Source organism: Canis aureus, chromosome 33 (genome assembly GCF_053574225.1).
Source record: "Canis aureus isolate CA01 chromosome 33, VMU_Caureus_v.1.0, whole genome shotgun sequence".
NCBI lineage: Eukaryota > Metazoa > Chordata > Mammalia > Carnivora > Canidae > Canis > Canis aureus.
Genome location: NC_135643.1, coordinates 34396585 through 34411802, shown reverse-complemented (window position 1 = coordinate 34411802; position 15218 = coordinate 34396585). Strand labels below are relative to the sequence as shown.

Here is a 15218-nt window from a genome sequence, read left to right as displayed (position 1 = left end):
TTTTATGGCTGAATAATATCCTATTGTGTGTGTGTATATATATATATATTTATATATTTACACTTTCTATATTTTCTTCTAAGAGCCTCAGGGTTTAAAACTATGGTTTTAGTTTCTTATGTTCAAGTCTTTAATCCATTTTAAGTTATTTTTTGTGTATAAGATAGTACTCTAGCTTCATTCTTTGCATGTGGTTGTCCAGTTTTCCCAACAGCATTTATTGAAGAGATTGTCTTCCTCCATTACACATTCACACTTCCTTCCCATAAATTAATTAATCGTACATGTCTAGGTTTAATTCTGGGCTCTTTATCCTGTTCCATTGATTTATGTGTTTATTTTCATGAAAATACTATACTGTTTTCATTACTACAGTTTTGTAATATAGTTTTAAATCAAAGAGTATGTGCTTCCTGCTTTGTTCTTTCTCAATATTGCTTCAGCTATTTGGAATCTCTCATGGTTTCATGGTTCCATTCAATTTTAGGATTTTTCCTCTGTTTCTGTGAAAAATGCCCTTGATAGGGATTGCCCTGAATCTTTATATTGCTTTGGGAAAAATGGACATTTTAAAAATATTAATTCTTCCAATCTATAAGCACATTATTTCTTTCCATTTATTTGTGTCTTCACAAATACAGGAATGTCTTGTGGTTTTCAAATACAGGTCTTTTACCTTCTCAGTTAAATTTATTCCTAGGTATTTTTCCCCCTTTTTGGTGCAGTTATAGATGGGATTTTCTTCTTAATTTCTTTGATAGCTTATTAGTGCCTAGAATGCAACTGATTTTTATGTATTGATTTTGTATCCCGCAACTTTACTGAATCCATTTATTAGTTCTAATAGATGGAGTCTTTAGGGTTTCTATATGTAATATGTCATCTGCAAATAGTGACAGTTTCACTTCTTCCTTTCCAGTTTGGCTATCTTTTACTTCTTTTCCTTGCTCAATTACTCTGGCTAGGACTTCTAGCACTATGTTCATTGAAAGAGGTAAAAGTGAGCATCCTTGTCATATCCCTGATCTTAGGAGGAAAAACTTTTAGCTTTTTACCATTGAATATGGTGTTAGCTGTAAGCTTGTCATACATGGCCTTTATTATGTTGTATGTTCCCTCTATACTTGTTTTGTTAAGATTTTTTTTTATCACAAATGGATGTTAAATTTTGTCAAATGACTTTTCTGCATCTATTGAAGTGATACGATTTTTGTCCTTCATTTTATTTATTTTTTAAGATTTTATTTATTTATTAATGAGAGACACAGAGAGAGACAGAGAGGCAGAGACACAGGCAGAGGGAGAAGCAGGCTCCATGCAGGGAGCCCAATGTGGGACTCGATCCCAGGTCTCCAGGATCACACTCTGGGCCGAAGGCAGGCACTAAACCGCTGAGCCATCCAGGGATCCCTGTCCTTCATTTTAATTTGGTATTTCACATTGTGTGATTTGTGGATATTGAGCTGTTTTTGCATTTTTGGAATAAATCCCATTTAATCATATTGTATAATCCTTTTAATGTATTTTTAAATTCAGTTTGCTAATATTTTGTTGAAGATATTTGTAGCAATGTTTATCAGGGATATTGGCCTGTAATTTTCTTTTATCTGCTTTGGTATTAGGATAATGCTGGCCTTGTTAACGAAGTTTGGGGAAGCTCACTCCTCTTCCATGTTTTGGAAATGTTTGACATAGTTTGGCATTAATTCTTCTTCAAATGTTTCTTGGAATTCACCAGTTAAGCACTCTGGTCCTGGACTCTGTTGGGAAGTTTTTGATTACTAATAAAGAAATAGAATCCGTTTTCAAACTGTTCAGATTTTTTATTTCATCTTGATTCAGTCTTGATAGGTTGTATGTTTCTAGGAATGTATCCATTTCTTCCAGGTGTCCAATTTGTTACCATATAATTGTTCATAGCAGTCTCATGATTGTTGTTCATGCTTCTGTAGTATCAATTGTAACATTTCTTTCATTTCTGACTTTATTTGAGCCCTCCCTTTTTTTCTTGGTAATTCTAGTTAAAGGTTTGCCAATTTTGCTTATCTTTTCAAAGAACCAGCTCTTAGTTTCACTGATCTTTTCTAATGTCTTTTAAGTCTCTGTTTCATTTATTTTTGCTCTAATCTTTGTTGTTTCCTTCCTTCTAACTTGAGCTTCATTTGTTTTTCTTTTCCTAGTTCCTTAAGGTATAAAAATAGGCTAAGACATTTCTTGTTTCTTGAGATAGGTATTTGTCACTGTGAACTCTCTTAGAACTGCTTTTGCTGCATTCCATAAATCTTGGTAAGTTACCTTTCCATTTTCATTCATCTCAAGGTATCTTTTACTTCCTCTTGATTTCTCATTTGATCCATTAGTTTAATTTCTTTTGTAGATATTAGCTCTATTAATATAAATGTCTTCTTCCTTAGGCTTATATTTTGAATTTAAGTATTAATTTTCAAATATTTATAGAGTGTCTCCAATACACAAAGCAGTGTGCTAGATTTCTACTAGGACATAAATTGATTTCAGATATAAAATGTTCATGTGACACGCCATTTGTTTATAAAACTGTAGGGGCCCATACAGAATACTTCAATAATATATATATTTTTAATTACCACAAACAATTCTTAGAACTATATGTAAAGAAAAAAAATCATTTCTTTTGAGTACCGACAAAGTTTGTTCTTGACAAATTTGTTCTTTTGGATTTCTCTGTTCTCTTATTTAACTAAAGTGTGTTCAATTATGCTATTGTATTCACTTGAACTTGGCAGGATGCATTATGCAAATAAGTGCCTGCTTCTTATGTATCAGCAAGTGAGGTCTCCAAAATGTCTCTGTTAAATTGCTGCTTAAAGTTAACCCCAGCCAAACAAGAGAGCACACTAACTCTTACTGCAAGAGAGAGGGTCAAGGAGTGTTTTGTATTCTTTCATACAAAGTTCCCATTATAAATGTGACAGAATTAATGTTTTAACTATACCACGATAAAACACTAAGAGCTTGAATCTCTGGTTTCCAACAAAAAGCTTCTTAAACAAATCCACTGACCTCACTGAGATTAACTATGGAGAAGGCATTCATTGCCACTGATACATGAAGTCATGAATGCTTAAAGACAGTTTTAAGTAACCAAGAAGTTAACTAATACATCTCCAGAACATACTTTATAGATACAACTGTTATACAATGTAATATAATTAGTGGAAGAAATACATACTATGGATTAGGACAGAGGTGAATTCAAATGAACATTTTCTTTTGGTAACTGCAGTGCCTCACTTGGAAATTGCATACAGTGTTACACCTGTTCTAGAGAGTTTTGTGCAAGTTTCCTTTTTAGATCCTATATTTGTTTTGAGTATCTATTGATTCAGAATTAATTTGGTAAAGATAATTTTTATAGTAGGCAAAATGACATCCTATTAAAGATGACCAGACCTAATCCCTAGAACCTGTGAATATGCTAAATTACATGGAAAAGGGGAATGAAAGTTGCCAATCAACAATCTTTAAATAAGGAGATTATTTTGGATTACCCATGTAGATCCAATGTAAACATAAGGATTCTTAAAAGTGGAAGAAGGCAAAAGAAGAGAGTCAAAGAAAGAAATTTGATAATGGAAGCAAGGTCAGAAAGATGTAACATGAGGCAGACTTGACTTGATGGCTGGATTTGAAGGAGAAGGGGTCCAGGAGTGAAAAAAATGCTAGTAACCTCTGGCAAACTAGAAAATGCAAGGAAACAAATTGTCCCCTAGAATAACCAGAAGGGAACGCAGCTCTGCTGACAACTTGATTTTAGCCCAGTGAGATCTGTGTCAGATGTTTGACCTGCAGAACCATAAGATAATAAATTTGTTTTGTTTCAAGTCCTTGTGTTTTTGGTAATTTATTACAGTAGTGATAAGAAATGAATATACTGCTAGATTTTTATATTGTTTTAAAACTAAGAAAGCTAGCACTGCTGGTGAGAACTGTATAGCTCTTCTTTATAGGCTGGGTTTATAAATTAAATTTTAGAAAATTATATTTTAATAATTGTTGAAATTGTTTAAAATATCTGTATTTGAAGTTTTGCTTCATGTACTTTATACATTCACTCGTATTATAGCACTATCTGCAGTACATTTGTAACTTATGCAGCTTGATAGAGGTTTAAATGTAAACCAGATATGAATAGAATATTATATGTCAATTAAATCTCAATAAAGATAAAAAAGAAAAATAGATAAACCCCTTGTTTAATATATATAAAGAATGGAGTAAAGGTCACTGTACTAAACTTTATGAGGCCTGTGAAACTTAAAATGGACACTCAGTTACTGAGACAGAAGCTAGGGGTGTGTTCTGTTAAGTTTAAGCTAATATCAGTTTTAACAGCCTACTCTGATTTATAGCCTGAAAGATTTACAATAAAATATTATAATCAAGGTTATAATTACTATAATTGTTCTCTTTGGTTATTATTTCGCAAGGGTATGCATTGTCGAGCACTCTGCAAGCTATCAAATGCTTTTTATTTATAAGACAATACTTTAATTTTAACCTACAAAAAAAAAAAGAAAATATTGAACACAAATGTTCATACCATATAATGTCAGGATCATAAGGAGAATATGGTACTAGCACAAGAAGTGTGTAGAATGTGAAAACCAAATAGTCTGCTGTCTGCTTTGGCAGATAAAGTGAAGCCTGGATGAGCTAGTTAAATGCAGAGGAAAATTTCACCTTTGTAGGCTTTAACGTGGGCAGAAGAGGGGAGACTGAAAATAAGTTGATAGGTAGGTAGGAGGTCCACACTGGATCCAGATTCAAAGGGCTAAACACAGCAAATCTAAGCAGTACTCATCAGATTTATCTTATGAAATAACTGCATTACAGTGCTTTGAGAGAATTGAGGTTTCCATTTTCTAGTGAAATCATTTCTTTTTAATGTCCTCATGATTTTTTTCTTTCTTTCTTTTTTTTTTTAATTTAAGTTCTAGTTAGTTAACATACAGTGCAATATTGGTTTCAGGCATAGAATTCAGTGATTCATCACTTACATACAACACCCATGACTGACATACAACACTCATCATAACAAGTGCCCTCCTTTATACCCATCACTCATCTAGCCCATCCCTCACCCGCCAGCCTCCATCAATCCCAATTTGTTCTCTGTCATTAAGAGTCTCTTATGGCTTGTTTCTCTCTCTCCTTTTTTCTGTTAAACCATTCTTTATAAAGTTATTTGAATTGAATTGTGTTCAACTTATTCATTTTTTGCTCAGTTAGGTGAAGGGTGGCAGAATATGCCCCAGAATATGGGTCTTTGGTATAGGGATTACTTTGATCTGGTTACTTGAAAAAAGCAGATACAGAAGAAATCTCTGAAAATGGGAGAAGTTACCCTTTTGTAAGGGAAATTTACATTTAAGAAAAATTTCCATTTGTAAGATGTCTCTGTCTGCACCAAAAAGAGAAAGATGACTAAATCATAGGAAACTTTTATCAAGGAATAAGGCATCTGACTTAAATCTACATAATCACCTTACCCTCTATTGTACTTTATCTTTTGCTTTTGCTGGTAACTTCCCTTAAATGACTTCCCCTTGCCTCTTCCTCCAATATTTTTTCTTTTGTCTTTAGCTGAAGGTTGTATTTAAACGATGGTTTGAACCACTTCAGAGAGTTTACTCATTTTTCCTGGTTTTCTCCCATGTGTGCATGAGGTATATATGTTAATAATCTTGTTTGTTTTTCCCTTTTTAATCTGTCTTTTATTATGGGCTGGAGGGGGGATACCTCAGCCATACAATCCAGAAGGATAGGGGAAACTTATTTTTCCTCCCCTACACAGGCTAACTGAATCATTACCATGACATTTATCATTAGTATGTTCATGTATTTACATGTCAAAATTTCTGAAAATGGGGCAGCCCCGGTGGCGCAGCGGTTTAGTGCCTCCTGCAGCCCAGGGCATGATCCTGGAGACCTGGGATCGAGTCCCACGTCAGGCTCTCTGGGTGGTGCCTGCTTCTTCCTCTCCTCTGCCTGTGTCTCTGCCTCACTCTCTCTCTCTCTCTCTCTCTCTGTCTCTATGAATAAATAAAATAAAATCTTTAAAAAAAATTTTCTGAAAATGTAGCCAGGTTGATTTTGGTGACAATTTAATCTATGTGTATGTAACAATGCTATTATCAATTGTAACCTTTTGCTTCATTTCTTAACATTGCTACCAGAATATAATAATATTTTTATTTATGTGAATCCAGGAGTTTTAATTGGATATTGTGAGCATGCAAACTTACCCAGTTATAAACATTGCATTGCTTATGGACCCAACTGTCATTCTCCATTATGTGCACAAAGCCTGTAAATAGCAGTAATAATCAATTAGTTATTACTGTACTATTCAAAAAATTATTTATACAATGTGGTATAGGAAATTTCTGTCCTCAATTACATCCTAGTGGAGAAGTCAGACAAAGTCAGACAAAAAAAAAAAAAAAACAAGATAAACAAAAATATAATGGCAAATGCTGCAGAGAAAAGTAGAGCAGTGAGGGAGAATAAAGAATATAGAAGATGGGCTTAAGGAATATTACTAGCTTAGATGGTGTGATGAGTCAAGGTTTTCTTGAGCAGGCAACTCAAAAGTAGAATGTGAATAAAACAAGGGAGCTGACTATGTGGATATTTCAGTGAAGGGCACTGTGAGCAGAAAGAATATTGAGAGAGGAAGGAAGGAAGGAAGGAAGATGGAAGGAAGGAAGGAAAGAAAGAAAGAAGGAGAGAAGGAAGGTGTGTATGTGTGTGTGTGTGAGAGAGAGAGGGTAAGAAAGAGAGAGAAAAGGAAAGGAAGAAGTCCAGTCATGTCATCCAACACCAAAAATCAATAATGACTTATTGTTTCACTTGTGGTAAATGCCAAAGTCTTTAGAGTAACCTACAAGACCTCATTTGCCTTTCCCCTCCTTTCCATTTTACCTCTTCTACTATATCACTCTGCTCAGCTTATGGTGTGTTGGAGTCAAAAGAAGAAACAAAGACAATAGTTGTTAGGAGGTTTTTGGAATAATTCAGGTGAGAAATGTGCGGTTAAATTGAAACTGCCAAGAGAATTATGTCTGTAGAGATGCATGTAGCCTATAGTTATTGGAAAAAAATACCAGATGTTTGGCTTGAGATATGAAAATATAGTGCACGGGAACAAGAAATCAAATAGCCTGCACAGTTGTTACGGTCACAAGGCATATGGTCTCTGTTTTTGCTAACAAAGATAGCATCACTGACACACATTGCTGGGATATTTTGCAAATGCAAACCAGAGAAGGGAATGACTACCCAACCACAATCTTGAAGCCAGACAGACCAGTGCCAGAAAGACAATCAATCTTGAAGTTTAGTCAATCCTTAATCAATCACAAGAACCCACAACACTGAACCCTTTACTCTTGATTTTTACCCTTAAAAATTCTCACTCATAAGCCATCAGGGAGTTTAGGACTTTGAACATTAACTCCCCTTTCTCCTGGGTGGTACCACACTAATAAATAGCCTATCTTTCTTTCTTTGCTATCAAAATTCAGCATCAGTCTTTTATTGGTTTGCTGTTCACTGGGCAGATGAATTCTCCTTTTTTTGATAGTGGTAGAGAGAAGAACAGTAGAGAGAAGTAGGTGACTTATGGATATATTTGATGGTATAGTCAACAGAATTTGCCTCAGATTTGGGGTGAAAGGGATAGAGAGGACTCAAAGTGAGTACCAAGCTTGTTGGCGTTTACAGCTACGAGTATGGAGTTACCATATATTGTGATGGGGCAAAATATAGGAAGAACAGGTTTTAGGGGAAATATTAGGAACTAAGTGTGAAATGTGGCAAGTTTGAGGTGCTTATTGAACAGTCAAATGAGATGTCAAATAAGCAGATGACCTGAAATTCAGGGGAAGAGGTTGAAGGTGGAGATATTAATCTGGAGTCATCAGAATATAGATAGTATTTTAAGCCATGAAACTGGATGAAATCACAAAGAGGATGAAGGACAACAGGGTAAAGAGGCTCCAACATTAAGATGTTTGACAGAAAAGGAGAAAACAGCAAAAGGACTAAGAAGGCAAAAGCAAGTGAACATGGTTACTGGCAGCCAAGTGAAGCAAGTGTTAATGGAAGCAGAGGTCTAATTATGTCAGTTCCTACTGACAGGTCAAGAAAGTTGAGCATTGAGAATGCTATAGGATTTAGAAATGTGGAAGTTAAAGGAAACCAGAATATATCACCCTACAATGTGCCAATTTGGCATAAGGATTATTTTGAGCTGAAGGTAATGGAAAAGTAGACAGAAGAAAAGCTCCCTGTCCTCCCCTTGTTTGCCTAAAAACAGAACATACATTTTCAGAGATGTTCCTCCTTCCTTCTCTACCAGGAAGAAGAAAAGCCAGTCACTCTAGACCACCTTAGACCCCTATTGGCCTTGAGTCTGCACCAAAAGAAATCTACATAACAAACTTTACTAACCAGCCATTATCTACTAGTTTCCCATATATTTACCTCACCATACTTTGGGGCTCTTGGAAGCCTAAAACTATTTCGTCCTGTAATTCCTCCAGAAATTTACTATCTTTGTTGAAGCTGCTATGTAAGCCTGAATTCTAAACCACCTCTTTGAGTTACTCATATCTGTGTACTCCTATGTGTTTCATGCATGATACATATGTTGGGAAATATTTCTGTTGTTAATCTGTCTTTTTTTACAGAACCTCACCTGAGAACTATGATGGGTATACAAAAGGTTATCATTACCTCACTAAGAATAGTCCTGATGTGTCAGTGGGTAAAAAAAAAATAAAATAAAATAAAAATCAATAGAGCGCATTCAAGAGAGAATAGGAGATGCAGTAAGAAGAAAAATCTTTCCAAGGAGCTTTACTCTAGTTATTAGGAGAGAGGTGGTACAGGAGCTGGGAGATAGAGGAAGACAAAAGATAGTTTTGGGGAATCTTCTTGTTTTTCTTTTAGGATGGGAGAGATACAATATGTTTGCATGCTGATGGTATAATGCATCAGTAAAAAAATGCAGGACGAATTCTTTCTTAAAAACAAGAAAGAAGTTCAAGTTTAGGAACACTGATACAGGTATGTAGGTAGATATTATGGGGGAGACTGTCAATCTCTTTTCGATTGCTTCAGTTTTCCTCACTGAAGTTGTTATTCATCTAGGATAATGCACAAGTAAAAGGGCAAGTAAAATATAGATCTAACACTCAGTAACAATAAAACCCTTCCTAATGGGTTCACTTCACTTAATTCTGTATCTACCCTGACAGTTATTTCTAATGATTCCAGTGGGTTTTGAGCAGCAAAGGGGATTCATTTGTCAGGATGTTATCTAAATACGATTTGTACATTCAGCTATTAGTGCAGAAAAAGAACCTAGAGCTTCTTACAAAAGAAAAAAAAAAAGAAGAAAGAAACCCTAGATTCTTTGCCTTTATAAGATAGAGCATGCATCAGCACAACTTCTCCTCTGGAGTGTAGCTACCCCACTAAGATGCTAATTAAGTGCTTGTCAGGGAGACTTATTTGCCCTTCCTCTCTCTTATCTGGTTTTCCCTGCATTTGAATTCTAGTCTTTGGCTGCAGAATTTCAACTCATTACAGAAATATTCCTGGAAAAACACAAAAATCTCTGATAGTTGTAAACAGTGCTTAGGTTCTCATTTGGTAGAAATCCCTTCCTAAAGCACTATCAAAATTTGAATGGAGTGAATTCAGTGATTGATTTCAAACCAAGCAGTAATCCTATAGCATAAATGTTGGTATGAAGACTTCAGACCTCTCTAATTATTACAAAAAAAATGTATAAATTCTGAGTTTTGTTCATTTTTATGGGTGATAGTGAAAGGCTAGTTGTTATGACCTCAATTATAATTACTAAATTTTAGGAATTATAGTGGGTAGCTCAAAATGGGGGAAAAGGGGAACAGCAAGTTTAACAGATGGAAAACTTTAGATTTGAACCTCTTTTTATAAAAACTAATTAATCAATCTTAATGGATAGAATAAGTGGTCACTTATATGGTTACTCCTAAACTAATTTTCTAAGTGGCACTTTTCGTTTATAAGTTTATAGAAAATATACCCATATATTAATGCTTTTATTAGTTTTTTTTCCCCTTAATGCACACATACTGTGGTTTGGAGAATAATCTATAAGAGGAAACCCTGAGAAATAGAAGCTAACTTGAGATAGGTATACATTAAAACCAAAATTAGACACAAATAATGCAGTTATTTGTGAGTTATATACATAACTCAGTATAAACGGAGTTATATACATGTATGGTTTATCAAGAGACAACTAAATCTGAAAAGAAGTACACAATTTCATGTATTCATATGCAAAGTGCTCTATAATAAAGAATTCTATTTTTTTCTAATTTTTATACAATATTAATAAATAATGCTACTAGGATTTTACCTAAAGTATACTATTTTAGGTTTTTGGCCCCAAATGGAAGTACATTGTAGTCTAAGGTGATTTTAAAATGATGATCTTTCTTGAAGTAAAAACCTTGGAAAATTATACTTTTTACTATCCAGCTAATGTTAAAGAAAAAATATATATTCTAAATCAGTAAAATCTTAGTTAAAAATCACATGAACCAATAAGATTTTGTGGTTGTTTTTGTTTTAATTTCAGATTTTTCAGTAACTTATCTTGCAATTTGAAAAATTAAGATGTGATGGCTAGATATGTAATAGTGTGATTGGTAGGTATATATAGCAGAAGTATCTCAATATGTTAAAGCATTTTAAATACTGCCTACTATGACTGCCCCATAAAGTATTCTTTCGGGACAATAGTTGGGTACAAATGACCAATGCTGTAGTAAGCAAAGAAAAACTATTTTTGCAAAATTCGTAAAATAAGCATTTATCCTGTTTGATTATAAACACTTAGTTCCAGAAAGTTTACTTATAAGTTTGATTTTTTTCCAGGGTGCCTGGGTGGCACAGATGGTTAAGCATCAGACTCTTGGTTTCTGCTCAGGCACAATGTCATGGTCATGAGATCAAGCCCCAAGTCTGGCTCCATGTTCAGTGAGGAGTCTGCTTGAGATTCTCACTCCCTCTGCCCCTCTTGCTCATGTTCTCTCTCTCTCTCTCTCTGTCTCAAATAAATAAGTAAATAAATAAATAAATAAATAAATAAATAAATAAATAAATATTTTTAAAAAGAAGAAAAGAAGTTTGACCCTTTCTTATAATCAACAAATTTATACCCTGTGGATCTGTGAATATTGTTCTAGGGAATAATGGTATCGATTCTCCTAGAAATTTTGTTCATGCAACAAAGATGGGTGGCTATATTTTGTTAAATTCACTGTGGGAGAGGAAGCTAATGAGAGACAAGTATGTAGACAGAAGAGAAACACGAAAATGAGAAAGAACCTGAAGACACTTAAGTTCTTCATTACAGTTCAACATAGAAGCCCACACTGATTCCTGTCTTGAGTTGCATTAGAGATGCTTATAAAAGTTACTCTCTATATTTAAAACAATTCATGTTGATTTTGTCACATACAACCAAAAGTATCCTAACAAAAACTTGATGATAAATTATGTTCAGTGCTGTGGATAAACTCAAGGATTATTCCCACGTGCTGACTTGAGTAGACTGAAAGGCCATTCGTTTATATTTTTGGTGAGAAAAAATAAAGGACTTGCTAAACAATAGAATGCTGTAAACAACTCCTATGGAACATTATACATATGTATATGTACATATACACACCCACACAAAGTCATTTTTCATTATTCATGGATTTCATATTTGTAGTTTAGCTTGCTCACTAAAATTTGTTTCTAATACTAAATTTAATACTCATGGCAGTTTCTCACATATTCAGGGAGATGCACAGAGCAGCAAAAAAATTTGGGATGCCCAAAAAGCATGTTCCCAGCTGAGTCAAACAAAGATGGTCTTCCTATTTCATAAGTGTTCATCTCACAGTCTGCATTGTGCCATGTTTTTTACATTTGTGTGCCTTTTGTTGGTAATTCTGCTGTTGAAAGTGTCCTAAGTAAAATGGTAAAGTGCTATGCAGCATTTATTTGTATGTATAAGAAGGCTAAAATGTTCTTAGGACAAAATATATGTTTTAGATAAGTTTCACAAAGATATGAGTTGAAAGTGTTATTGTGCATGAGTTCAAAGTCATTTAATCAAAAATATACATTAAAGGAAATGTCTTTAAACAGAAACACACATAAAACAAGTTTATGTATTGATTAGTTGATAAATGTTGTGACCAGAAGTTTGCAGGAACCTAACCTTTTATTTCCCATAGGAACAATGGTTTGCTAATTCAATATTTGTACATTTTAAAACATAACTACTTTGAATAATGAGAATGAGCTGTGCATATGCTCCATTTCATAGTATAAGTGAACTATTGAATGAAAACCATGTAGATTACCAATTAAATAAGAATCATGAAAATCATAATTGTTTTAAATTATATTTTCAAATTTCCTAAATCAGAGTTTCCCTCTTGAAGATATAGATCACTTTTGAATTAACAAGTTCTACTTTCATGCCAGGGTTCATGTTATTTTCCCTGAAGTTCAAATATTTATCACTTGAATCACAGGAAAAATATTTTAGAGTATCAGAATAACAAGAGTATCAGATATAAATTTAATTTTTAGATCTGTTTTTTGTTTTATCTAATATATTTTAAAAAGATTATCTGTTTTTAAGCAATCACTATTTTTCATCACTGCCAAATCAAAATATCTGTCATTACATCAGTTGTCCCACGATCACATTCTTCCTTTTTCCTCAATGATGTCATTGTCAGTGCTGAGGACTGGTACACTACTGGCTTATAGTTCCTGACTCCTCTCAATTCCAATCACTTTTATCTCTGGTCTACTAGAGATCTCCATTGGCAGAACCACATTCTATATCATAAGAGCTGAAACTTCAAACTCACATATCATATTCCCTAGCCACAATTCTTCTTTGCACTTGATGTCTTCATATTTCTTTGGTCTTGGTCCTTCCCTACATTATCTAAAACATTTTGCCCATCATATCAATCTCTTAACACTGCCCTCAGTTCATGTGCCACTAGTCCATCACCACATCTGCAGTGAATATTCCAATACTTACTTTAGTTCTCAAAAGGCCATTTTCTCTAGTTTCTTATCTGACATATCTTCATGTTCTATTTGTCTCCATTTGGCTTTCTTCCTCTACAATTCCTTTAAGAGCTGGTGTTACCTAAGGTTCAATCTTGGATGCCTTAGCTTCTCACTCTTAGCTTGCTATGTGTGACCATATTTTTTGCATGGGTACAAATACTACTTTTATCCTCATTATTCCCAAACTGAATATATTCACCCAGATTGCTCTCCTGAGCTGTCTGTGCATCTAGAGGCACTACTGCATAGTTACCCTTGGGTATCTTAAGGGTGCTTAAAATACAACCTGTGTAGGTCTTAATTCATCATCCACTTTTCAAAGTCTATCTCCCCAGGCTGTGACCTTCACATGTCCTTTTCATGTCTTCAGACCTTCACAGGTCTCCCCTTTTCGTAGGGGAGACAAACAGATTAGGGAGTTGAAGCACTTCTCCCAAATCCGGTAACATTCTGGTGAAGTCTTCTACCAAGCTAGGTAGGCTCTTGTTATGGGAAAGCCTCTGCACTTTTTTCAGAATGGTTGCTTTTCCCATTTTGTTGGCCAAACACAGGGTTTTTTTGTTTTTGTTTTTGATTTTTGGTCTCTACCAGGTGGGGGTCCTAGAGTTTAAACTCACTATGAGACTATTCCCGGGAGTTTTTAACTCTTAAGCTACCCCACACTTAGCCCTAGGCAATGCACTGAATTATCATTTAATGTTCCTACCCATTACTGGCTCCAGCAGCTTCTACTTCAGATAAGCTGATCTGTATTCCCTGAATTTGCATGTCTTTAGGGCAGTGGTTTTTCCTCTGACTTCAATTCTCTGGGAGAGCTAATGTTGTTAATTTATAGTGTGTTCAGCTTTTCTTTTCTTTTTTTTTTAATTGTGAGGAATATCCTGATGATTTACAAGTAGTTCACCTGTCAAAAGGGAAACCAGAACTTCCTTTGATAAAGAGCTCCATTTGGGGGGGTTAGAGTTACAATGTAATATTTTTGATTCACTCATTACAAATTATAAACACTTCCCCCACTTCGTACTTTTATGTTATCTAATCATACTGTACATAAGTCATATTTCTTAACAAGAAAACTGTCTTTTAACATGCCATTACTAGCTTTTATCAAACCAAAAGCTTATTCATAAATAACTATCAATTTTATAAAATCTGTTAAATATAACATTGGTACGGGAGACTTTGGTTCTTGTCTCACAGAGTCGAGTCGAAGAATGAATCTCAGGCGGACACAGGAGAGTGAGTAAAGAAGTGTACTAAGTAAAGATACAGAGAAAGCTCTCAGAAATGAGAGGGGTCCTGACAGGGTTGCCACTGAGGGCTTGTAGGGTTGGTCTTTTATTGGAAGCCAAACAGGGATCCTAAATACTTCTAACATTATCTATTGACATCAACATTGAGTAAGGACTATTGATAACATCTTAAATGGCTTACTTCTTTGGGGTCTGGTTATTCTTTGTTGCTCACAGATGACTGTCATAAGAAAGACACCCTTCCCGCCCACACCTAGGGCAGGGTAGTCTGGTTTGCTCCCTTATCTCTGGTTTTCTTACACCTCAGAATTTTTTGGATTTTGTGAGCCTGCTTTTGTGGCCCCCTTACCTAGCCCTGCCTGGCCCCATTTTCCCTAACTTGATATGATACACAATTTATTGAAAACTGATATTATTTGTGCTGTAACTTGCTAGAGAAAACTACACAAAGGACTCTGCTTTTCATACTGAATCTAAGGACAGAACTTCAATACTCCAAGGTACTTAGAAGGAGATAACTTAAGGTTAACATCCTAGAGACAAAAGTAATACTTAGGAATTGAATTACCGAGCTTAATTACCAAAAAGACCTCATAATCCTTCTAGAGATGGAATCTGTAGATTTTGTCTTCTGGTCAGGAAAAAAATAATAATAAAGGAAACTCAGTTTATGGTTACTCAGAATCCACATTAAGTATCTGAATGTTGTTTGTGATGAAGAATAAGAACCTTTATTTGGCAAAATGTGTGGGATACCTGAGCTGCTTCAAAAAC

General features: G+C 34.7%; 1 protein-coding gene across 7 annotated transcripts in view; it reads right to left on the bottom strand.

Annotated features, from left to right (window-relative positions):
• Positions 1–15218, bottom strand: part of LOC144303998 (peptidyl-prolyl cis-trans isomerase NIMA-interacting 4-like) — a 139136-nt gene that overhangs the window by 12040 nt on the left and 111878 nt on the right. For all 7 annotated transcript variants that reach the window (XM_077882434.1, XM_077882435.1, XM_077882433.1 and 4 more), the window contains one exon: positions 6288–6349. In XM_077882434.1, coding sequence (XP_077738560.1) covers positions 6288–6335 — 48 coding nt within the window. In that variant the 5' untranslated portion in view covers positions 6336–6349. The remainder of the gene's footprint in view (positions 1–6287; positions 6350–15218) is intronic.